This window comes from Tiliqua scincoides, chromosome 2 (genome assembly GCF_035046505.1).
Source record: "Tiliqua scincoides isolate rTilSci1 chromosome 2, rTilSci1.hap2, whole genome shotgun sequence".
NCBI lineage: Eukaryota > Metazoa > Chordata > Lepidosauria > Squamata > Scincidae > Tiliqua > Tiliqua scincoides.
In genome coordinates, this window is record NC_089822.1 from 113,930,325 (window position 1) to 113,955,233 (window position 24,909).

The following is a 24,909-nucleotide window of genomic DNA, read 5'->3' on the forward strand; positions in this document are numbered from 1 at the left end:
CCTAACCAACTTTCCAGCATTGGTGGACTGCCACTGCTCCACCATTTCGTGGCTGCCTAAACTGTTGGGTGGCAGAGAGGTAGGTGGGGGTGTGGGGAAAGAAGGTGTTCCGGGACAGGGGAGGTGGGGGAGTGTGGGGAAAGGAGGCGTGCCAGGGGAAAGGAGTGGGGTGGAAGATAGGTGGGACCGGAGGAGCTCTGCTCCTTCACATCCAGAGCCTCCGTGTTGGGCCGCGGGCCAGATGCGGAGGCTCTTGATTCTACAGCAGCCCAAGGGTTGCTGCAGAATCAAACAGCCCCATTGTGGGGCTACTTCCCTTACCCAGGGGAGGGTGACAAAAGTTGACAGCTGCCCTGTTGCGTGCAGGATGCCATGACAGTCCCTTTGCAAGAGGCAGCTCAGGACTGGGCTGCCTGCCTCTCATTTCTATTCAATCACTTCTGTATGGATGAGTCTCTGACCTCACCGTTGCACCCTTTATCCTGGATGTCTACCTATTGTTATTGCTATATTTATATACCGCTTTCAACAGGAGTAGTTCACAAAGCAGTTTGCATTATAAAATAAATCAATAAATGGTATACCTATGGACACGCCCTTCTCTCTTCCAAGACACACTATGCACAAATACTCAACTTACAGTCCTTGTTTTTGCAGAGGATGATGTATTTGCAGACTTGGTCGTGATTATTGCTGAACGTCCGCATCAGCACCACGGAATCTCTGATGCTCACCTTTCCATAAAACTTCTCCCGTAATCGGCGGACACTTTTCTCCAGCTAGGCCAGAAGTGTGAGATTACAGACAATAAATGAAAAACAATACAAATACTTGTTTTAGCATAGCTCTGCTTGTTCAACCTTTCCCCTTAAATCTATCCCTGCTAGAGCAACATTACTCCTTACTGAGCACTTGCACAAAATATCACCTGATTCTTTTGGCAGGGAAAGAGGGGCAAGAAGGACAACTGAAAAATCGGGAAATGGACAACATTCATGGGAGGGGCAGGCTCCCTCCATGAGCGTGGTCCTGGTGCTCATGAATGTCCTGATGTCATGTCTACTGAAAGGTATTTGCTTGCAACAGCCTGTTATGGCCCTGACACCCAGTGACAGCTATAGGGCTACTTGACTCTGCAGTAGTTCTTTAGCTGGCACAGAATCAAGAAGCCTCATGTCAGGCCATGCAGCCCGACACGGGGCTCTGAATCTGGTGGAGATGAGCTCCACCAGTCCCACCCTGCTCCCTCCCCCTGCCACAATTGCGACAGTGTGTAACAGTGTGCAACAGTGGTAAGCCAGTGCACACTGTTCTGGATTGGGCCCTTAGCCTTGTCATGAATATGTGCAGTTTAGGCCTAGTAGCATGGCAAAGCCTGAACCAAAGTAACCCAGTAACACAGAAGGGGCTTGCATCCTAGCTGCAAGGAATTTACAACTCAATGGAAGGTGATAAATGTAGCACCTCAGTAGCCAGAGAGGCGCCCAGGAATCCCCAGTGGGGAGGGGGAGAACTAAGAGAACTAGCATCCAGCCCCACTTCGAGAAGATTCTGTCCCCAAGAGTTCTGATTGGTCAGTTCAAAAAAGTACAGAGTCACATCATCCTCTTGGCATGAGAAGTATAAGAACAAAGCGCAAAGGGGTTTCTTGGTCTTCGTCTTTGGTCTTTGTCTCTTGGTGAGATAGGTGGTGGGCACACATCCTGCCCCACCAGGACCATGTGGCCTCATAGGTAACTGAGGATCTACAAAAGAAGCTGACCCAGGTGAGAATTAGGAACTAATAACGATAGCCAGTTAGCTTTATTATTTTATGCTGATATGTTTCCTAGAAGTTTTTATGCCTCTAGCATTTGCTGCCTTTTGTAACTTTTTGTAACCCTTTGTACTTAATAAAATAAAAACCCTTTTACCATATTGGTCCATTGTCTGTTGGGGACAAAGGTTCAGAATCCTGCCTAGCCATTCAGCAAGCTACCAAAAATCCTCATTGTGGACTAGTAACTTGAGGACTGAGACTTTAAGTAAAGAAAGTGCTCAGTGCTTACAAGGGATATAGTTAAGCCTAGAGGGTCTCGGTGTCCCTGGACTGAGGCACTGGCTCTTACAGGGTGGTGGCAGTACTACCGAACAGGGATCTTTGAGGGCTCTAGGGTTCAGAACCAACAACTCTGAGCACCCCAAAACCCTGGGAGTGAGACCAAGTATACAACAAGCCTCCAACAGAAAGTCCCTCATGAGCCAGAGCAAAGAGGCTCTTGCCTTTCATTGACTGCCTACCAATGCAGGGACCATGCCAGGCAAGCAGTATCTGAGAAGCAGCAGAGTGCTTGGCTTTGAGCCCAGTGGCTTCCCCTGTAGGCATCCACACTCTGCAGTGATGGGGTAGAGCCTGGGAAGGCAAGTCAGAACCAGGAGGCATAAAAGCATTCAGTAAGAGCTGGGACACCATTTCAATCAAGGTGCTCCCTTGGAGCTCTCTGTGATTCTGCAGCTCCTATTGCCCTCCAACTTCTCATGGGCCCTTGTGTGAGGCTGAAACAGGAGACACCCATATTTGGACTGAAGAGATTTAAAACTGCATCTGACACATACTCTCACACAACTTGAGCCATCTGGACCTGGGAAATGCTGTCATGTCCCACCACTCAGGAGATTGATTTTACACTAGCAGTAAGGCAAGAAGAGAGAAGCCAAACTTAGGCCAGAAGGAAATACAGTAAAATGTCATGATGTTTTGTTCAAATGTATGTATGATGCCAAGATGTATCAATGCTGAATAGTGCTTATGAACTAAATGTTATGTTATGTAAGGAGAAAATGTATGTTTGCTCAGAAGCAGCCTTCTGCTCAAGCAGGCCCAGAGAAGCAACTTTGCTCTCTTTCTTTCTGAGAGGGTCTGTTTGTGCAACAGGCCACTGTAAGCAACTTAATGCTAAATGTTTACTCATGTTTACTTATGCTGAAACTAATCATTTATGCAAATGCTTGTTCATGCAATGTTATGAGTAAATTAGTTAGGTTTATATATATGATCCCATAAGACAAACAGCAGATACATTTCTGCCCTCTCTCTGTTTGAGACAGTTGGAAGTAGGTGAAAGGTACAGCTAGATATATTGGATATATATCATTCCAATTAAAAATGCTATTTGACAGCTAGCAAATAATTAGAGAGGACCCCAGCTAAAGGAATATCCAGTTTTAAGGAATGTCCAGGCAAACTGCCAAAGGAACTGATATGTCAAGATGAGTGGCTAATTAGCAAAAGTTGTATTTTGTACAGTTTAACAGTATGCAATAGGAAAAGCTAAGGTGAATGTTAGAATGTGATTCAACAAGATTCCCTTTTTAGCCAAATAAACAAAGTACACAATAATGCTTAAGAACATATCAAATGCTATAAGCCTGAGTGTTTTAAGCATTTCACAAATAAACAAAGGCAAATTTAGGGGTATGCTCAGAGGACAGAGAGTGGAAGCTGGTCAGGCAGTCCTAAAGGGTGTTGCTCTTGGCAGCCTGCCAGAATGATGAGTTCAGAATGATCCAGTTGTCAAGAAGTTAATTGAATTGATAAATGGAGCCAGGCTGAACAGAGAATACACCCCCAAAAGCTTGGAAGTCAAACTGGACAAAAGGAGCAATTTGGACATAATTAAACCAGGAAAATAGCTTTAATAATTACTGAAGCTATTCTTTAAAGTACAAGTATGGTATTTTAAGTGAATTTAATAATAAAAGTTAGTTGGAGTACATTCCAATTCTGTAAGATTCAAAGTCTTGTTTGATGTTTTAACTGAAACATAACTCATAAGGAGATTTGAAAATAATGAGAAGTCAGAGATTCACCTGGCCAGGAAATGAGTTAATTTAAAGAACTTATCTCTTAGTACCACGAAAGAGACATAACTCAAATCAGTTTAAGAAAGTTTGAGCTAAGCAGCCATCAATCTAGTCTCACTAATGAGGACACTTGTAAATCAAGTCCAGCTAACATTGTGTCTCTAAGATAAGAGAAACACCTGCATAATGAGGTAATGAATTGTCTATGAAGTTGTTTAATTGGCCAACATTCTTGAAAGTCCACTGGTCAGCAAAACATTAATGAAGCTTCTAAAAGCTGACAGGAAAAGTTAAGTTTAATTAAAATAAATAGGAAAAGAGTTCTAAAAAGAGAAATCTTTATTTAAAAGTTAGTTTCCCTGTACAGAATAAATATATGTTTACTACTATACCTTGCTAACATCTCCTAAAGTACACATATAAGAGAAAACTTAGTTTAAACAATGCTGGCACACAGCCCCTATGAAGCCTGGTACTAAGAATGTTAAAGAGATGGTCAAGGTCAGGCCAATAGAAGAATAAGCAGAGACAGGCAAAGAGAGTAATAATTGGATGAACAGTGCCACCTCTGGACATGTTTTATGCAAATTTCTATTTTTCTTATTGGTCAGCTCAACCTAGCCAACCAAATGTCTGTAAAACGAGCTAATTAATTTCTAACAAATGAGAGTGTGAGATTTAGAGACAAAGAAGTCAAATTACTATTTAAACAATGTACACCTATGGGAAGTTTGCTTTTTCTCTGGGACACTGAGAGACCACAGCTCTCTGTGTTCCCCATTTTGAACCACCAAGAGAAGCCCATTGCTGGCAATGAATAAAGATTGAAGATAACCACAATTCTAAGTCTGCTGAGATTGTTTTGAACCCTGATTCGCCGTGCAGCATCAGAAGAAGAAGCTGCAGTAGACACAGCAATGACCTTGGCAAAAAGGTTTGCACTGCAAGGTCTAAACTAGTTACAAGCATAGCAATCCGCAAGACTGGAAGCTCACCATCCTCTTGATCTGGCAGAAAGTTAGATGTCACTCCAGGGAGATATTTGGGTTCTAATCCCATCTCCTGACTCAGGGAAAGTTATAGCCAGTTCTCACTTGACAGGCAGCACTGTTTGTACTCAACCACATAAGCAAAGGGTGATGCCTGGTTGCAAGTTGGTCCTCCCAAATATACGTCTTGCCTCAGTCACCCATTTTTCAGTAATCTTTCATTAAGGCTATGTTCAAGGCAGGCTCTTTGTAGTGCTTTCTGGCTTTCCTGTATGCAGTCACATGCTGAAATGCAAGTGACAGTGAACCTAATAAACCAATTCTCTCTGCTTTATACTTCCTGTTTCTGCTGCATCTGGGTGTGGGCCTCTATAGTGAACAAGACTACCAAAATGAGAATCTCTTGGTTGTATAACATAGAGCAGGCTTGTCTCAGACAGTCAGTGCAGCTTCACCATCATGACCTCTGGAACCTACATGGCCACTAGAAAAGCTTAACCTGGGATGTGGACTGACAGCGCCAGTTTAGTTGACAACAAGCCTCAGCAGAGCAACAGGCCAAAAGGAAAACACTGGCACCTTGCTCACACCTATCCATTGGTCAAGACCATCCACTCAACCATGGGACATCCAGGGGCTAGCTTTAACCAGGTCTTGGTGTAGCTCTTGCTGACCAGTTTTGGGGTTTTGTGATTCCTGATCTGCAGTAACTCAGATGTTTACTTGTACAGGATGCGCAAGCCATTCATAAGGCTCATGGGGTGCAGGAGGTAATTGGTTCTGTCCCTTCAGACCTGGGGGATTCTGCATCTTTCTCCAGCCCTGCTGGTTCTAACAAGACTTAAATCCACTCACCAAAGTTTGAACCTTAGTTTCCTACAACACTGGAAGCAAGAGACTGTGGTCTAAGCAATTCCAATTAACCAGGATAGCAAACTACAGTTTGGCCCTGGCTTGTGGGAACTGGTTTAAACCACAGACCCCCCAATTTGTTCAATTGGAAGAATGATGGCATGTGAATTAGACCTATATCAGCGTTCTTCAACCTTAGGGTCAGGACCCCAATGGGGTTGCAAAGCCTCAGTTGTGGGCTCACAGCTACCTAGGGGAATGAAAAAGGTTGAAGGCCACTGGACTAGAGCTCCAACAAGTAAAGGGGAAGGCATGTGGCGTACCCCCTCAGATATCAGGAGATTGTGTCCCAGTCCTGCTCAGGTTCTTAGCAATTGTGCTAAAATAACTTTCAGAAGTGCCATTTTCATGATAACTTTTTCTGTTCTCTCTAGTAAGAATATATGATTACAGTGAACAGTGCCGGGGGGGGCATTATGAGGGCAGGGAGTGGGCAGCGACTGACCTATACAGTAACAGTGGGTTTGGGTTATATGTATTCATACCACCAGTAGGGGGAGCAGCATATATTTAGTTCCTAGATTAAAGGCTCTCTCCTACTTTAATTAGACTTCTGTTCAGCTTCTTCTCCTGTCTTGTTTCTCTATGTAACAATAGCTGCAGTTTTTCCTTTATTGTAAAATTCTTAAACAAACTCAGCTCTGCTGTGTGTGGGACCGATCAAGTCCCTCAGCTCTACCAACATGTTAAGGAAAGTATGATTTGTTGGACTGTCATTTCAGACATTATGCCAAACATGGCGAAAGAAACTTAGGCTGTAATCCTATATACCATAGGTTCCCAACGTGTGGTCCAGGGACCAGAGGTGGTCCAGGACACCCTGAGAAGTGATCTGCAAAGTCTCAGAAAAAAAAGGATTGCCTTTGATCACTTCCAGCTTGCTCCCCCACAGACCACCAGAGAGGGCAGAGAATGCCCGCAGGCAGCAACAAAAGCAACAACTCACAAATCTTCACTATAAATAATAAATCTAATAAATCTCTAATAAAGCTTCTCTAATTATTAAAATTTAATTGTATTTTTAAAATGGTTGGCAACCTTCAGCCTCGAAAGACTATGGTATAAGCCTACAGCACCCAGTATTCCCAGGCGGTCTCCCATCCAAGTACTAACGAGGCCTGACCCTGCTTAGCTTCCAAGATCAGACGAGATTGGGCATGTGCAGGGTAACAGTTGCTGTAATTGTATTTTTTTGTGTGACGGGGTGGGGGTTTCATGCAGGGCCCATGAGAGGGGGTAATTTGTACCTGGATCCAGGGTCAAAAAGGGGGCCCAAGAGCCAAAGGAGGCCCACAGAAATTTCCTGGGATTTTGTATTTTCCAGTCTCACCCAGACTTGCTGCCCAGTTGGGGTGCTGGTGACTGCAGCTGCCACAAGCCATATGTGCTGGGCCAAGGAATGCATACATGACACTCCTAAACACGGTCAAATCTGGGAGAAAACTGGTCTGCTACAGTAGCTCTTTGGCTTGTGGATCTGCTTACCATGAAGGTGTGTATCAAGGAAACAGCTGTGGGACTACAGTTGCTGCAGAAGTACATTTTGGTATGCACAGGGCACTTTCCATTCTAGTGTGCACCTAAATATGATGATCTAATTTTCTGCAATGGTTTTCTATATTTTGGAGACTTACAGAAAAATTTGAGAGACTTAGGAGTGTTTGGTTTTATGTATCACTGTATCTAGCTGCAAACACTGTGTGGGCAGATAGACCTGGGCACAACGTTTGGAAACAAGGTAGACCTGGGCTCCAAAGACTCTTTTTGCTGTTGCCATCCTTCCCCTGCCCTGTTTTGCTGCCTCCCCACCACTGTTCTGCCCAACCCTATTCCCCCCCCCCCCACACACACACTCTGTTTCATCCCTTTGGAAAAGGGAGCCAAAAGAAACATTGTACCACCAATAAAATTCCTATTGGAGGCCCTGGCTGCACGTGGTCCATGCCAATTCCAATTTCGGTCTCAGTGGTCCACAGGCTCCTAAAGGTTGGGAACCATTGCTATACACACTTGCCTGGGAGTAGGTCCTATTGAATTTGATGGAATTTACTTCTGAGTAGACATAGGATTGAGTAGTCCGCTATGTTTGGCATAATTCCTCAATAGACAACAATGGTTTGTGACTAGTCAACCAACTTGAATCAGAAACCATAGTCTGAAGTGGATATGCAAGCCATGGCTTGTGCTAACTATGGTTTTTGTGTGATGCCTGACTATCAAACCATCATTACAGCTGTTGCTCCATCTCTGGAGTCCCTTCCATCATAAAAAAAAAGAGGGTAATATGATGACCCTGAATATTAAGGGAATGGAAAATGAAATCACAAAAGTGCTCTGTGCTGTGGATTGGCATTTGGAAGCTCAAACCATGGTCTAGATCAGCAATCTCCAAAGTGGAGACTGCCGAGTGCTGATAAAGGGGTCCCCAGCACAGACGGAACTTACTGTTCCTTCCGGGGCCTTCTCTGCCACACTGCAGATCACCCCCGACCTTTGTGCTGGCCAGCTGCTTTTAGGGTCTGTCACCTCAGCAGGCTCTGCACTCGGATTTCTGGGCATGTGCAGCTGGCCAGTGCAAAGGTTGGAGGTGAATTCCATTCACCTGGGGGAAGGATCATGGTGAGTGACAGAACTGGCCCATGGGCTGGGGTTTTACGCCCACTGGTCTAGATTCTAAATAATAGTTTGTGCAAACCATGTGGTGGCATGAATCTGAACTGGGCCAGAGACATGAATATTTAGGTTACAGAAATTACACACTTCTTGGCAAATATTTGTTGATCTGTGTGCATGAAAATCTAAGCTGGGGAGACAGCCCTGAAATTACACATGCCAGAAGTGCTTTTCAGTGGCAGGCAGATCAATAGATGGACTGATATAAGGAAATCCTGCTGGGCTGCTAGCAGTGTTTGTTCAGTGCCATTCCTCATCGCCAGGCACTCAGCTCGACTGGCAAGTGAGGGCAATGCCCAAGGGTTCAAAATGGCAACAGAATTGCACAAGGGATTTCCCCTGTACCTTTGCTCTTGCTCCTACAGTTTGGTCAAAGTAAACATGAACCGGAGTGACTCCATTAGATTAGTCTCACACAAGAGGAGAGGAGATGCTTAGAAGTTTTCTGTTGAAGCGTTACATTCAAACCCAGAAACAGGTCAAGCTGAGTGGCTCTACTTCTATTTTTTGCAGATAATTTTAATGCCTGAGAGTCTCCAGTGTTAATGTTTTCTGTTACCAGTGCCAGATGTTTCCTACTTTGCTGGCCCTCATGAACCCACTGGCTCAGAGGCAGAAGTGCAGTGCCTGCTATTTGCATTGATAAATTTTACCATGCAAGACTAGAGGTTAGCTTTGGCATCATTAGTCCTGTTCCTGTGCAACCAAAAAGACTAAATGTTTTTATATCTTGCTTTTCTTTCACGACACTGACCTACATGGAGGTTCCAAGACAGTCTCCCATCCAGGCACTGACTAGACCTGCTTTCCTTCAGCAAGGCAACTTCTAAAGCCTTAAAATGAAAAATGAAGGCCTTTCCCCAAAAAATCAGAATGACCTTCTAAGGCCTCCTGGAGAAGATCTCCTTAGAAGGCCTCAGACGCAACTAGAGCACATTCAGACACAACCAGTCACATTTGGAGGAAGTGGGGGGTTGTCCTGGAAGGTGTGCCCCATGGTGGCACACCTTCCAGCTACACCACTGGAACTATTCCGTCCCTCCTGGCTTTTCAGCAAGGGCTTGAAATATACTTGTTTTGTCTGGCATTTAGTTGATGGGTGGATGCTTCCCCTTTGCACCTCTGCAATTGTGCTGTGGCTTGACTGCTTCCCTGAATTATTTTGTTTCCCTCCAATGGGTTGAAGATGTATGTTGGGTTTTTGACTTTGTTTTAATGTTCTTAATTTTTAGTGTTTAATGTTAAAATTAATGTTTTAATGCTTTGTTTTGATTTTTTTACTTATTGTTGTGATACATTTTGCATTTATTATGGAGCTCTCTAAGCCAACTTGGGCATTTGCTTCAGTATGGGAAAGGCAGGCCATAAATGTTTCCAAATAAATAAATAAATATTTAGAACTAGTAGACATTATCCACCACACCCCAGAAGTAGCTGCATTTCAGACAACTATGATCTTCCTCCCAAATAATGAAAGATTATCAACTGAACAAGAAATGCCACTGCAAGGACAACAAAGGCCCAAAAATACACTGTTGAAGAAAACAGAGAAATTATTACCTGTGATCACAAATAAAATAGTTGGCGACCTTCAGTCTCGAAAGACTATGGTGTAAGCCTACAGCACCCGGTATTCCCAGGCAGTCTCCCATCCAAGTACTAACCAGGCCTGACCCTGCTTAGCTTCTAAGATCAGACGAGATCAGACATGCGCAGGGTAAAACCCAACAAAACTTGGATATATGAAAAGGATGTAACATATTTGGGGAAAAATTGTAACCAGACTTGGAAATCAGTGAGCAAAGAATTGCTGATCAATGTTGATTTAAAGGGATAGCAGAAAGCCAATGATTTCCTCCACTGAAACTGGTAAAAAAAAAAAAAAAAGAGCTCAGACAAGCATTAGAAGACCTGAACAGAGAAGTGGAAGAAAATGATGGCACAACCCAAAGCAGTGTGCACACCAGCACAGCACCAGTGCTTGATCTTGCAAAAGTGCTGTAAAGCACTTGACGACAGCATTGCAGCTGCCAATCCTGGTGTGGAGGCCTACGGCAGCCTGTGTGTGCCAGCAAAAGGAGCAGCACATGTTGGATGTGGTACGTTCTGCACTGAGTGGCGTGGGGGTGGGGAAAGGGCAGAGGTGTAATGGGGTGGACAGGGCACTCACCAGGATGTGAGCAAGTCAGGCCTGGAAAGGGGCAGGATCAGCAGCAGCGGTGAGCACTGCATCCTATCCCTCTGTTTCTGGGCCCAATCCATCACCATGAGTGCATGCGGACTTGCACCAGCTATGTAGCTTGTGCAGATCTGGGTAGACATGTTGCATGGGCTGGGGCTTTCACCAGGACAAGGAGACGAACTTCCCTTTACCTTGGGGAGATCTCCAGCCTGCAAAATTCCCCCACAGGATACAGCCCAGGCAACACTGGCCCAGCTGCATTCAAGTGGGAGAATTTGCACTAGATTGGGCTGTGATGCAACAAACCTGGAGGAAATGAAGCAACGGTACAGTCTAGCAGCGGTGATAACACAAGATCTCGGGTATGAAATAAACAATCCCACCAAAAAACAGCAAAGCACTGTGCTGAAATGGAAAATCAGACTGCAAAAGAAAATCAACAAATTACAGTGCAATCCTATCTTGCGCTGGAACAGACATGCCAGGAGGCCTGCGCTGTATTCAGCAAAAGATAGGGGCCCAAAGTGGCTCAGCTGGAGGCAAGGGGAAACTCTTCCCCTTACCTCTGGGTAAGCCACTGCAGCCCCAATGGGTCTCATCAGACTTGCGCCACCTGCAGAGGTGGTATAAATCAGAGGAGAGGGGAGCGGCTTGCAGCATAAGAACATAAAGAACAGCCCCACTGGATCAGGCCATAGGCCCATCTAGTCCAGCTTCCTGTATCTCACAGCGGTCCACCAAATGCCCCAGGGAGCACACCAGATAACAAGAGACCTCATCCTGGTGCCCTCCCTTGCATCTGGCCTTCTGACATAGCCCATTTCTAAAATCAGGAGGTTGCACATACGCATCATGGCTTGTAACCCGTAATGGATTTTTCCTCCAGAAACTTGTCCAACCCCCTTTTAAAGGCGTCCAGGCCAGACGCCATCACCACATCCTGCGGCAAGGAGTTCCACAGACCAACCACACACTGAGTAAAGAAATATTTTCTTTTGTCCTAACTCCCAACACTCAATTTTAGTGGATGTCCCCTGGTTCTGGTGTTATGTGAGAGTGTAAAGAGCATCTCTCTATCCACTCTGTCCATCCCCTGCATAATTTTGTATGTCTCAATCATGTCCCCCCTGAGGTGCCTCTTTTCTAGGCTGAAAAGGCCCAAACACCATAGCCTTTCCTCATAAGGAAGGTGCCCCAGCCCAGTAATCATTAGTCGCTCTCTTTTGCACCTTTTCCATTTCCACTATGTCTTTTTTGACATGTGGCGACCAGAACTGGACACAATACTCCAGGTGTGGCCTTTACCATCAATTTGTACAACGGCATTATAATATTAGCCATTTTGTTCTCAATACCTTTTCTAATGATCCCAAGCATAGAATTGGCCTTCTTTACTGCCGCCGCACATTGGGTCGACACTTTCATCGACCTGTCCACCACCACCCCAAGATCTCTCTCCTGATCTGTCACAGATAGCTCAGAACCCATCAGCCTATATGTGAAGTTTTGATTTTTTGCCCCAATGTGCATGACCTTACACTTACTGACATTGAAGCGCATCTGCCATTTTGCTGCCCATTCTGCCAGTCTGGAGAGATCCTTCTGGAGCTCCTCACAATCACGTCTGGTCTTCACCACTCGAAAAATTTGGTGTCATCTGCAAACTTTGCCACCTCACTGCTCAACCCTGTCTCCAGGTCATTTATGGTTGAAGAGCACTGGTCCCAGGACAGATCCTTGGGGCACACCGCTTTTCACTTCTCTCCTTTGTGAAAATTGCCCATTGACACCCACTCTCTGTTTCCTGGTCTTCAACCAGTTCTCAATCCATAAGAGGACCTGTCCTCTAATTCCCTGACTGTGGAGTTTTTTCAGTAGCCTTTGGTGAGGGATCGTGTTGAACGCCTTCTGAAAATTCAGATATATAATGTCCACGGGTTCTCCCGCATCCACATGCCTGTTGACCTTTTCAAAGAATTCTATAAGGTTTGTGAGGCAGGACTTGCCCTTACAGAAGCCATGCTGCTTCTCCCTCAGCAAGGCCTGTTCGTCTATGTGTTTTGAGATTCTTTCTTTGATGAGGCATTCCACCATCTTACCCGGTATAGATGTTAGGCTGACTGGCCTATAGTTTCCTGGGTCCCCCCTCTTTCCCTTTTTAAAGATAGGCGTGACATTTGCTATCCTCCAATCTTCTGGCACCGTGGCCGTTTTGAGGGACAAGTTGCATATCTTAGTCAAGATATCAGCAACTTCATTCTTCAATTCCTTAATAACTCTTGGGTGGATGCCATCAGGGCCCGGTGACTTATTGATCTTTAATTTATCAATGAGGTCTGAAACATCTTCTCTTTTAACCTCTATCTGACCTAACTCCTCGGTCAGGAGGGGCCGTTCGGGCAGCGGTATCTGCCCAAGGTCTTCTGCCGTGAACACAAATGCAAAGAACTCATTTAAATTCTCTGCCATCTCTAAGTCTTCTTTTATCTCCCCTTTCCCTCCCTCACCATCCAGAGGGCCAACCGTTTCTCTGGCGGGTTTCCTGCTTCTAACATATTTGAAGAAGCTTTTATTATTCCCCTTAATGTTGCTGGCCATGCGTTCCTCATAGTCTTGCTTGGCCTCCCATATCACCGCCTTATATTTCTTTTGCCACAGTTTATGTTCCTTTTTATTCTCCTCATTAGGGGAAGACTTCCATTTATGGAAAGAAGCTTCCTTGCCCTTTACAGCCTCTCCGCACTGCTCAGGAACGGGAACTAGGATCTGGCATATCTGCAGGGTCCCAGGCCTGCCTCTTGCTCCCTATCTGAGGGCACCAGGATGAGGTCTCTTGTTATCTGGTGTGCTCCCTGGGGCATTTGGTGGGCCGCTGTGAGATACAGGAAACTGGACTAGATGGGCCTATGGCCTGATCCAGTGGGGCTGTTCTTATGTTCTTATCTGCTCCCAGGACCGCCTTCTGCCCACCTTCTCCCACCACCCTGGAGCGCCTCCCTCCCGCCACCTCCCTGCCCTCCCCAGACCCCTGTGTTGGCCTACGCAACCTACCTTGGGCAAACGGGCGCGGAGGCTGGATGCAGCCTCTGTGCACTGGTGCAGCTTGCTCCTAAGGAGGCACAAACATGCTTTACGGCGTGTTTGCAACCCTCTTGGTCCAACACAAGGGACTTGCACCAGCCCAAGTGCACTTTAGGATTGTGCCTTTAAGAAGAGATGCCAGCAAGCTTAAAGACACAAAGGAAAAGAAGCTGAAGAATGAAAGGACCAGAAAGGAACTGACAGAAAGATACAAGCTTGATATTTTTAAAAAATCAAAGAGACTTGAGAATCAGTAAAACAGCATATTGTGGCAACATCAAAGAAAACTGCAAGATATGAAGCACGAATTATACAATTCAGACAGAACCAACTCTTCCAGGCAAACCAGAAACGTTGTTATCAAAGCACTAACGGAGATGTTTCTGGAAGTGCTGAAGAACCAAACGAAGAAGAACTGGTACAATTTCGAACCGATCTATGGGGCAACACAAAGGATTATATAACAATGGGGCAACCTAGATAAATGATACTGAAGCTGAAGTAAGGCAGAACTGACATGCAAAACTTAGTAATAACAAGGAAATTAGTTGGAAAATGAGGAAAGAAGGTAAAGAACTGGACAGCTCCAGGAACTGATGACGTCCACGGTTTTTGGCTGAAGCCCTTGACATGTCTGCATGAAAGCATTGCCAAGCAATTGAATGTCATACTTCAGGGAGGAAACACTGGCAAATGGTTGACAACTTGCAAAACATACCACTTAGGATACAATCCTAACCTATTTTCCAGCACTGACATAAGGACAATGCAGCTCCGAGGTAAGGGAACAAACACTCCCTTACTTTGAGAAGGCCTCTGTGACTGCCCCCTAACTGCTTGATGCAGCACATGCCCCATTGGCACAGCTATGCCAGTGCTGGAAAGTTGATTAGGATTTGGGCCTTAATGAAAGACCCAGGAAAAGAAGAAAAGTATCTCATTACTTATCTACCACCACATTCGTGCTCTTGGAATAATAGCAGATGCGATGCAAGACCACCTTGAGAAGAATAAATGACTGCCAGACAAACAGAAATTGAAGAAATTCTCAGGACACAAAAGATCAGCTCTGATAAACAAGATAGTAGAATACAGAAAGAGAAGGAAAACAAACCCCCATTTAGCCTGGATTGATTACAAGAAAGCATTCAACTCATTGCCCCATAGCTGGATGCAAAATGCTTGGAAACAACTGGAATTAAGATGAAAGGATGGAAGACTGAATTAGTGGTAAATGGTGAAAAGTTGGGCTAGCCACCCAGTTCACCACAAATCCCAGTGTGGCAATGAAGCAACACTGGTGTGGGCTCCGCTAAATGTTGTGAGGGAGTTTTGTAGAGGTAAGCCCCTGCAGACCCAGTAGGTTAACTCAGACCTGCTCTATGGTTGGCGCAAGTACATGCTGACCGGGGAAGACAGATAAGGCCCAGGAAGGGGATCAGGATTTGGTGCGCACTGCCACTGCCGAACTGGCTCCCCTACTAAGCCTGATATGCCTTCTTCCCCACCCTGTCACTGCCTCATTCCGCCCACTGAAACATTAGTCTGCACAAATGATTGTCTGTGGTGTTTTGTCTTATCTGAACTGTGAAACCATAGTTATAGCCAGCATTCTGGTTTCCACTATGTATGAGACAGAAGCCAATTGATAGACCTGAATATTGCGTGGATGGAAAACGGAAGCAGCTGCAAACATGGTTTGCCTGTTGTACTTGGAGAAGCTCAAAGCACAGCTTCCATTTGAAATTATGGATTCAAGCCCTCTGAGAAAGTAGGCCCACAAAAGCTCCTGCCACAATATATTCACTCAACTTGAAGATGATGCAAGATGTTGCTGTTTTTGCTGCAATAACTAATGCAGTCACCCCTTGGGAATTCTACCTAACAAAAACTTGCCTGAACAAAAACATATTTCTGCTTTAGTTGCTGGCTTCATTCAAAGCCTGACACACCAAACGATTGGTATTTGGTGCCTTGCTGGTCTCTTCCCAGGACAGATTAATCAGTGTGCCATAAGAGCAGGGTGTGTGGGACTTTGAGCATGGAGATTTGGGCTTCGAATCCTTACTTGGTTCTGGGTAACTTTGGATCAGTCACTAATTCTCAGCCTAACCTACCTGGCTATGAAGTTATAGTAAGATAACGCTATGTTAACCTGTTGCCCTGAGTTACTTGGTGAAAGGGCATGCTATGATTTGATTAAGTGAAACCAAGTGAGTTTTAACAAGGTGCCCTGCCTTTGAATGGCCCTGATCTTGGTGTCAGAGCCACCACAGCCTGGCAGGACTCAGGGTTTGTCTCCAGGTAACCTAGCAGAGAAGTTTAACAAACACTGGCTTATTTTTCAGTTTCTCTAGGGACACGAAAGACTAACAGATATTAAGGGGTGACAGAAAAATAATCATGCAGCCTCACAGCTCAGTATGTGTGGTGCAAAATGAATGGAAAGATTGGATTGCTATTTCTTCTGCACGATACATGGTGATAGAGGGAAGAAAAAATTGTTTAGATTATTGAAAATATATTCAAAATGAAGACCACTAAATTGAAATTCTGTGCACACTGTATGCAGTTTATAGTGCAAGCCTAGTTGTATCTACTCAAAAGTAAGCACCACTGAGTTCAATGGAACTTACTGCCAGAGAAATGTCCACAGGATCGCAGCCTATCTGTGTTTGCTCAGATGTTCCACTGAGTTCAACTGGACTTTCTCCCAAGTAAACATGAAGAGGACTGCAACCCTAGAAAAACATCTTACCTACAGGGCAGCTAAATTTGCAACAGCAGCACAATACAGGAAGACAAGGTTTGCGGAAATAAACGTTGCAAATTGTAAATGATCTTATTGAGGTTTTGGTTATCAACCCTCCCTTTCAGAGGGCTTGATATAGCCTCTTTTATTACGCCTTTACCTTACTGTTAACAAAATATCTTGTGTGGCCAATTCTCATATATTTTACTCTGATTTCACTGTGTTGCTGTTTGGTTAGAAAATAAATGAGCTGCTTTATTAACTCTCCGACAGGGTGGTAGCAGTTGTTGTCGCTTAAGGACACTTATGCATGCACCCGAATACTGTGTGGCATCATAACATCATGGTGTTGCCCTGAGTACCAAATGCCCTGGGTACGCCTCAAACTAGTGAGACTGTGCTCTGAACTGGGAAGGAAGTTATCAGGGGTTTATTATCTGGTTTAAGAGCTATTTTATAATGCAATCACCTGTGTTTTGCTTTCCTCCTTGTTTCACTTCTCCACCCTCTTTCTTTTTTCCTGCTTCTTTCAGAGTGTCCTTTTGTCTATTCTATGTCTCCTAGTGACCCATTTCACAGAATGACCACTGCTTCTAGTGTTGTGAGAGAGGGAGAAAAACTTCTCTCTCTCTCTCATTTTATACCGTTTTCCCCAAAATAAGACCTAACCCGAAAATAAGACCTAGTGTGTTTTTTGAGAATTGCTGAAATATAAGACCCACCCCGAAAATAAGACCTAGTTGTGATCAGGGCCGGGACGGGGGGAAGGTGTCCTCGGGCAGGGGCAGGTGGACAACGTGACCGGGAATGCTGCACTCCTGTACACGCCACCTAGAAAGCGCCTGCTGTGCTACCTTGGGCAGAGGACGCTGAGGAGGAGCTGAGGTGGGAAGCAGCAAGTGAGGCAACCCTGCCTAACAGGCTCTGAGGCTTTCCACACCTTCCAGGGAGTAAGTCCCATTAACTATAAAGGGACTGACTTCTGAAAAAAAAATAAGACCTACCCTGAAAATAAGACCTAGTGTGTTTTTTTTTGAGCTCCCCAAAATATGACAGTGTCTTATTTTCGGGGAAACATAGGTAAGTCTCAATCATGTCCCCACCTTAAGCCATTTCTGTCCAACTTTGAATATAAGCAACAGGGATCAAATGTATACACCTGTAGGCTGGGCAGAAACGGGTTAATTGCCTTTTCTCCAAACTAAAAAGCCCAAAATGCTGCAGCTTTACCTCAAAAGGAAGATGTGCCAGCCCTCTGATTACTTTTTGTTGCTCTCTTTTGTACCTTCTCTAGCTCTGCAATAACCTTCATGAGGTGTGGTGACTACAACTGTCATTGTATTTTAATTGTAGTTGCACCATGGATTTATACAGGGGCAATATAGTACAGTACTACCACTACCAACCTTATTCTCAATCCCTTTTGTAATGACAGAATTTGTGCAAATTCTGTGCACAGAATTTGCCTTCTTCACTATTGCTGCACACTTGGTTGATATTTTCACTGAGGTCACCATGATCTCAAGATCTTTTTCCTGATTCATCAAACTCATGCCTCTCTCTATGTGTGCATGACAATGCATGCTTGCATAAAACACTTCACGCATCTGAAGTGCATCTCAGCCCACACTGAGGCTACATCAAGACCCATGATCAAACCCATATGCTCCACATTATTTATGCCAGAATAGCTAACACCAATGGTTGTAAAAAAATGATTTCAAATCTCTAGTCCGCCCCTGAGGACAGTGTATTGAAAATGATGGTGGGGAGAGGAATCAACCCTAGTATCATGCCCCTGATTGCAATCACATTGTGGTAGTCAAAGAATGGCACAGGGACAACAAATCTGTGTTAAACTACAGTAGATAATCGCCTATAGTATGTGACATTTTTGCCAAGTAATCAAGTTCAAATTATCACTTCCCTTATCTCTGGGTCAATCAGAGGGCAGAGCCTTTCAACTCTGAACAGTTTCCTTTCTCAAGGGCAGACAGGCGCCAAGTTTCTCAAGCAGCAGGCAGGCACAGCTCCTTAAAAGCAATTTGTTAACCTTTTATTCTCCTTCCTTCTGCTGCAGCCTGGTTCCGCTTGGCAAATGCTTGCAAAGCAGGTCTGTTTTTTGAAACACCAGGATGGGACCCTCCTTCCCAGGCTACAATTCAGTGCACTATTACTTCAGAATAATACCCACGGAAAGCAGTGGGTCTACTTCTGAGTAAAAAGGGCTGCAAATATATGCAGCTGCATCTCTCTGCTGTGAATTGAATTGCACACTCCCAGTTATGTGTTATATGTTGTATGTAGAGCTTCTGGCTTAACACACCAGACACCTTAAAGGTGGATTTGATTCCTGGTTCTCCTGCAGTGGTTCCCAACCTTTTTCACTTGCATATCCCTTGGCAGCCCATTTCCATAAATTGTACCCTTCCTATTAGCAAAATGTTTGTAATTAGTAAGACAAGCCCTCATCTCCTCCATATGAAAGCCCAGACTTCATGTATTCATCAGATATTTTCTCTTTTCATCTGTCTGAAGAACAGAAGACTCTGCCTTTGCACTGTTTTGCACCAGAAGTGTGCTGAGAAATTCTGAGTGATTGATCACTTTCCATATTATGTTTCAGCTTTTTTACTGTGCGGGTTTTCAATCACTGGTTCATAGATGAACTGATGATAAAAAACTAGCTATTGATGGGGCTTTCACAGCCAACTAGCTACCTCCCTTCCTGCCTTGCTGGTCCTTGCAAGGCATTCTTGTCTTGCAAGGCATTCTGGAGCAAGAGAGTTTGTAAAATGTGCAAAGCCTGCACCTGCCTTTTTCTACCATTATTCCATTCTTTTTCAAGTACCCCTTAAAGGTTCTGTTGAGTGTCCCTGGGAGTACATGAATACCAGGTTGGGAACCACTGTTTTACTGGTATGTTGTTTACAGTGCACTTACTCTTATAGTGCTTATAAAAAGGTGATGAAGACCAGAATTTTAAAAGAATAAAAATGTATCTTATGATCTTTTACTATGTTTTTAATAAATTAGAGACTACAGTTCTTAGGTAAAAATTAGTGGTGGGTTATTTTTCAGGATCTGGCGTCGAGTAAAATCAGACAAAACTATAGTCAGACACCCCCCTAAGTTTAACCCCCGAGTTATCTGAGCGTCATAGAAAATTCCATGATTGTTGGCCCAAAACCTGCCCTCCATTTATCTGTGGGATCGACTTATAGGCGAGCTCCAATAGGCTTGAAGCTTCAATAGGCTTCAATAGCGCGCCCATTAAAAAGTGGTAATTCATCTCAAAACTGAATCTGAAATAACAATAAAAGAGAAACATTTTGTTTATGTTGTCTATTTCTAAGATTGTCTTCCCAAAACAGAAATCCTATTCCAAAACATAAATCCTATTTCTAGAGTTGTCTTCCCAAAAGGTTGACCTGAAACTTGCATGGTCTTCTTTTTAGAAAATGAGAGTTCCTGCTGTCCACTGACTTGTTTTTAAATTTACAGAGGAAAACTGCAAACTGTGGACCCTTTAACAGGTGCAACATGACCCATCTGCATTAAGTGCTCTTGACCTGAACATTCGAACCTAGCTTGGGCAAACTGAAATCACCCAGTCAAAAATTCTTTGCAAGAATCTCAGGCACTAGCAGTTGTTATGTGGCCAACTAGAAACTTGATAGGGGTGAACAGTGGATCATGCAATCTACAATCTGTCCAGCCCTGTTTTTATGAGCATTTGAGTTCTTCACACCTTTCTTGCTTTGGCCCTGAAATCTCTCTTCAGAGTTTAAGTAGAGTCAAGGCTTAGCCCTGGAATCAATTATCAGTGCCATGGCTAAGCCTTGTGAATACATGGAGTAATTATGACAGTGCCTTCAAGCATGTAAGGAGTGCTTTTCTCACACACAGATAAATACAACCAGCACTCACACACTTGAGATGGGGGGTGGGGTGGAAAAAGGCTTCTATGTTGACCTGAGGGTCAGCATTTAGAATTAAATGCTCTCTGCTAGTACCTCTCCCATCCATTATCAGGTGATGTTAGAAAGGAATGCTCTTTAATATAAAATTCACCTAGCTTTACCCACATCATGTGGAGATGCGCAAAGCAGCCAGCAAAAACCAGGGCTAGGCAAGTCCAGCGCAGCTAGACGCAAGTCGAGGCACGAGTCTCCTCTCCCATGACTCGACTCAAAAGTGAGTCCTAAGGGGGGCACTTTCCAAGTCACTCAGAGCATTTTTGCTACTTGAAAAGACTTGTGTCTCAAGTCGTTCCCTTTAAACACCTAGCCATGGAAAAAACTGGAGCTGCTGCTGGGTGTGTGTCTCTGTGTGGGGGGGAGTTCTCTTTAATCACTCCCCTGATGCCGCCATTCCATCTGTAATTAAGGTAGGAGGAGGTGGGATGGACTGCATGGGAGCAGGGACAGAAGTGGCAAGAGGGAGGAGGATCACACACAGCAGCTGGGAGACTTACCAGGATGACCCATTCCTTTGCAGCTCTACTCAGAAGTAGTTGTATTTGGAAAACGTGATAGCTATGAACCACCTCCTCCCCCTTCCTGGGCTTCTCCAGCCAATTCTAAGGCAAGAACCCCCTTGGGCTTCTGCCCTACTTCAGCCCAAGAAAATATCAGACCGCCAATCCTTCATCCAATAACACAGGCCTACAAAATTGAGGGTCAGAAAAGCTTTTCCCAAACTTTATGGTGGTTTGATATGAATTTGAGGTGCTGATTCCAAAAATGGCATCCGTTTTGCCCTATCACGTCTAGTTTTGGAGATATAGTATAGCCTCATTAAGTGAATGTTTCAAGCAGCTTCCTCATGAGGAAGCTGCTTGAACCATTCACTAGAGGCTAGGGCGTGTCTCCAAAACTAGACATGACGGCAAAATGATGCCATTTTTGGAATCACCACCCAAATATACCCAGGAATTGGTGTAACGTTTAAGGAAGCAAAATGCGTGTTGGCCTGTGTAATCATCGGTTCTTTCAGAGATGGGCAAAAGAGCCTGATCTCGCTCCCTCCCCTTCCCTGGGCTTCTTCAGTCAATCCCAAGGCAAGAACCCCCTTGGGCTCCTGCCCTACCTCAACCAAAGAAAATATCAGAACGCCCAATCTTCATCCAATTATAATTGGTTCTTCCAGAGATGAGCCAGAGAGCCTGCTCCCGCCTCCCACCTCCTATTTGTTGCAAAAGCAAAATATTAACCCTTCCCTGCCCCTGGGCTAGAACTTCCCTGATGCTTGCCTGGTTTGAATTATGGCTCCATGAGGTCTTTCATGCTGTGAAAAGAGCAAGCAAGCACACCCAGACACAGACTCGAGTCTGCGTGTGTGGGGATGAGTGCTGAATCAAGGAGCCCTTGACTCGAGTGTTTTGTCGAGTCTTCTACATGCATGACTTGAATGTACATGAGTCAGCAAAAAGTGTGCATTTTCATGACTCGAACTCAAGTCACCTGAGTTCCCATTCCTGGCAAAAACAAGGACCACAATAAAATAATACGGAATCAATAAAACAGTAGCAACAAAAACAGCAAAAATAACCCAGAGGAAGAACAGCATCACATAAATCACAGAATTTTTAAAAACTTGTGGGAATAAATGTTTTTACACAGCAATTCTTAAACATCGTCAAAGAGAGAGCTACAGAGGCAGGGAGTTCTACATGCTGGGGGCCAACACAGAAAAGGCCTCCTTCCATGACTCCCCCCCCCCCCCCCATCTAACATCAGAGACTGGTACAATGTGAAAAAGAACTTCTCCAGATGACCACCATGGATGCCGAACTAATAAGACTAGTTAATAGAGAATGTTTCACTTGATCACAGCCCAATCTTATCCATTCTTTCCTGAGAGTAAGCCCCATTGACTCTAATGGGACTTACTTCTGAGTAGACATACCTAGGATTGGGCTGCCAGTGGTTCCCAAACTTTTCAGAGGCCCTAGAGGCAGCTGCCAAGGGGTGTGGCTATAACAGTGATTGGGCAGCAGTGCCCCCCAACAGCAGCTGGTTTAACCCTTGATGCACATAGCCTAATCTGCCCTGTCAGTTTCACAACCCAACAAAAATTGTGCCAGGAACCACTGGTGGGTTCAGGCCCCACAGTTTGGGAACCGCTGGACTAATTTATGGAGGAGGATGGATGCGTCAACAGCTGTTAGCCAAGGCAGACAAGTGAAACCTGCAGAGTCAAAAGCTGTACTGCGTACTCCTGAACACCAGGTATTGGAGGGCGGACAGCAGAACAGGCTGCTGACGTTCTCCCCCCGCCCCTCCCCGGGTGCAGAACTGGAAGGATGTCACGGAGCTGTCGCGATTGTCGCTGGAACCCTTTGCAGCCACATCCAGACCGCCTGCTCAGCTGGTGCAGCCCGCCTCCGTCCCGCCAGCGCTTGCTCGCAGCGCTTCTCAGCTCCTCCAGCTGGATGCGGGCGGGGAAGACCGAGGAGCGGTGCCTACCTCCACTTCATCCTGCCGCTCCCGGTGCATGGCGCTGCAGGCGAGCCCGCTGCTGCTCCGCAGCCGCTTGGCCAGGCGCTCGGGCCAGACTGAGCAGCAGGGGACGGGCCCAGGAGACCCCACCAGGCTGCCTGGCTTTGCTTTCGCTTTCGTTCTGGTCTGTGCCCAGAGCCCGCCCGGCTGAGATGGACGGGCAGGCCCGCTGGACCTGGAGCTCAGGGAGCAATGCAACCAGAGGCGGCGCCAGAGCGGGGAGAGACCAGTGCTCCCCCCCCCCCCGTCTCCTGCTGGACTTTTAGGATAAGGCACCTTTCACCCACTCGGAGTGCTGCTTTTTTCCAGCTAATTTCAACCTGATCTAATTTCCACTGGTGTTTAGGATGGGAGCACTGATGTGTCTTCATTTAGAGCGACTGCAAAGTTTGCTCCCCTGCAGTGCACTTTGCTCCCTCCGTCCAGTGCATTATGCAATGACGTGTTTCTCAGTTAGCATCAGTTCCATGATTTACCTTTATACACTCTTTCCCCTTTTTTAAAAGGCTCACCGCTTCCTATCTAGCTCATTTACAGCCCAATCCTATCCACACTTTCCTGGGAGAAAGCCCCATTGACTCTAATAGGACTCACTTCTGAGTAGACATGCCTAGGATTGGGCTTTTATTGTGGCATTCAGTAGAAAAACAGCATTTTATATACAGTAGTGCTTTTGAACATTCAAAGCACTTCACATGTCTTGATGTTTTCTTTACAACAATCCTGTAAGTTCTGATATCACCATACTACAGCTGGAAAGAGCGGAGGCCGAGATCAAGTCTAGATCAGTGCTTCTCAACCAGTGGTATGGGTACCAACAGTTGTACTTGAGGTGGTGTCTGGTGGTACTTGGGGGACCCCTGAATACCTGCCTCCCAGCAGTAAGACCAGGAACGCAACACAACAAACAGCAGTAGGAGGCTCAGCTCCATGGGCAGAGCTCCAAAGCATGCTTTCCCACACTCAAAAAACTCTTCCCGTCCACCCTGAGCCTCTTATGAGTGTTTGTTGTGTTGCATCTGGCTTCTGAACCCGAAAGTACTGGCGATGATGTCATCTCCAGTTACTTCTGGTGGTACTTTGAATAGGTGGACCATGTGAAGTGGTACAGTAGGGAACAAACATTGAGAAACACTGGTCTAGATATCAAATGAGGTTGATATGTTTAGGGATGATGCTACACTAGGCAGGTGTCTCAAATGAGATACACTAGAGTCAGAAGGGTTTCTCCCTCTTTGTTATGATTCTAAAATTCCCCACTCTCCTGTCACTGTAAAAGACCAAGTGGCACAGTTCCCCTCCCTTCCTGCCACCTCATTTTCTTGATGAAGACTAGGGACCTGTCGCCTTTTTTGCTTATGAAATATTGTGAAACAACATATGTGCCAATAGTGCTGTCTCTAAATAATAAATGTAAGTAAATGGGTTTTGCTTGGACTGCCTATAATTTAAATATAGTTGCATTGATACTAATTCTTACTTAATATTCTGTTTCACTGTAGATTATTTCTGATATTTTATTGCTATTTTGACATGAGGGATGCAAACATCATCACGCTGTACAAGAACAAAGGTGACAGGGGTGACTGCAACAACTACCGCGGCATCTCTCTCCTTAGCGTTGTAGGAAAGCTGTTTGCCCGAGTTGTACTAAAGAGGCTCCAGGTACTTGCAGAGAGCGTCTATCCAGAATCGCAGTGTGGATTCCGAGCCAACAGGTCCACCACTGATATGGTATTCTCCCTTAGACAACTGCAGGAGAAATGCAGGGAACAACGACAGCCACTCTTTATAGCCTTCATAGGTCTCACAAAGGCTTTTGACCTGGTCAGCAGAGACGGCCTCTTCAAGATTCTCCCCAAGATTGGATGTCCACCCAGGCTCCTCAGCATCATCAGATCTTTCCACAAGGACATGAAGGGCACTGTTGTCTTCGATGGCTCCACATCAGACCCTTTTGACATCCGAAGCGGA

The 24,909-nt window shown here is 45.2% G+C and overlaps 1 protein-coding gene and 1 pseudogene across 1 annotated transcript in view; both read right to left on the reverse strand.

The window, feature by feature from the left end:
- The window catches only part of SHFL (shiftless antiviral inhibitor of ribosomal frameshifting), a 36,940-nt gene extending 13,925 nt beyond the window's left edge, over positions 1-23,015 (reverse strand). Inside the window, exons 1-2 of the mRNA XM_066616274.1 lie at positions 22,903-23,015; positions 641-779 (exon numbers count right to left, since the gene is read on the reverse strand). Of these exons, the coding sequence (XP_066472371.1) occupies positions 641-779; positions 22,903-22,932 (169 nt within the window). The 5' untranslated portion in view covers positions 22,933-23,015. The remainder of the gene's footprint in view (positions 1-640; positions 780-22,902) is intronic.
- On the reverse strand, positions 6,809-6,928 carry LOC136642261 (5S ribosomal RNA; annotated as a pseudogene).
- Positions 23,016-24,909: the final 1,894 nt, after the last annotated feature.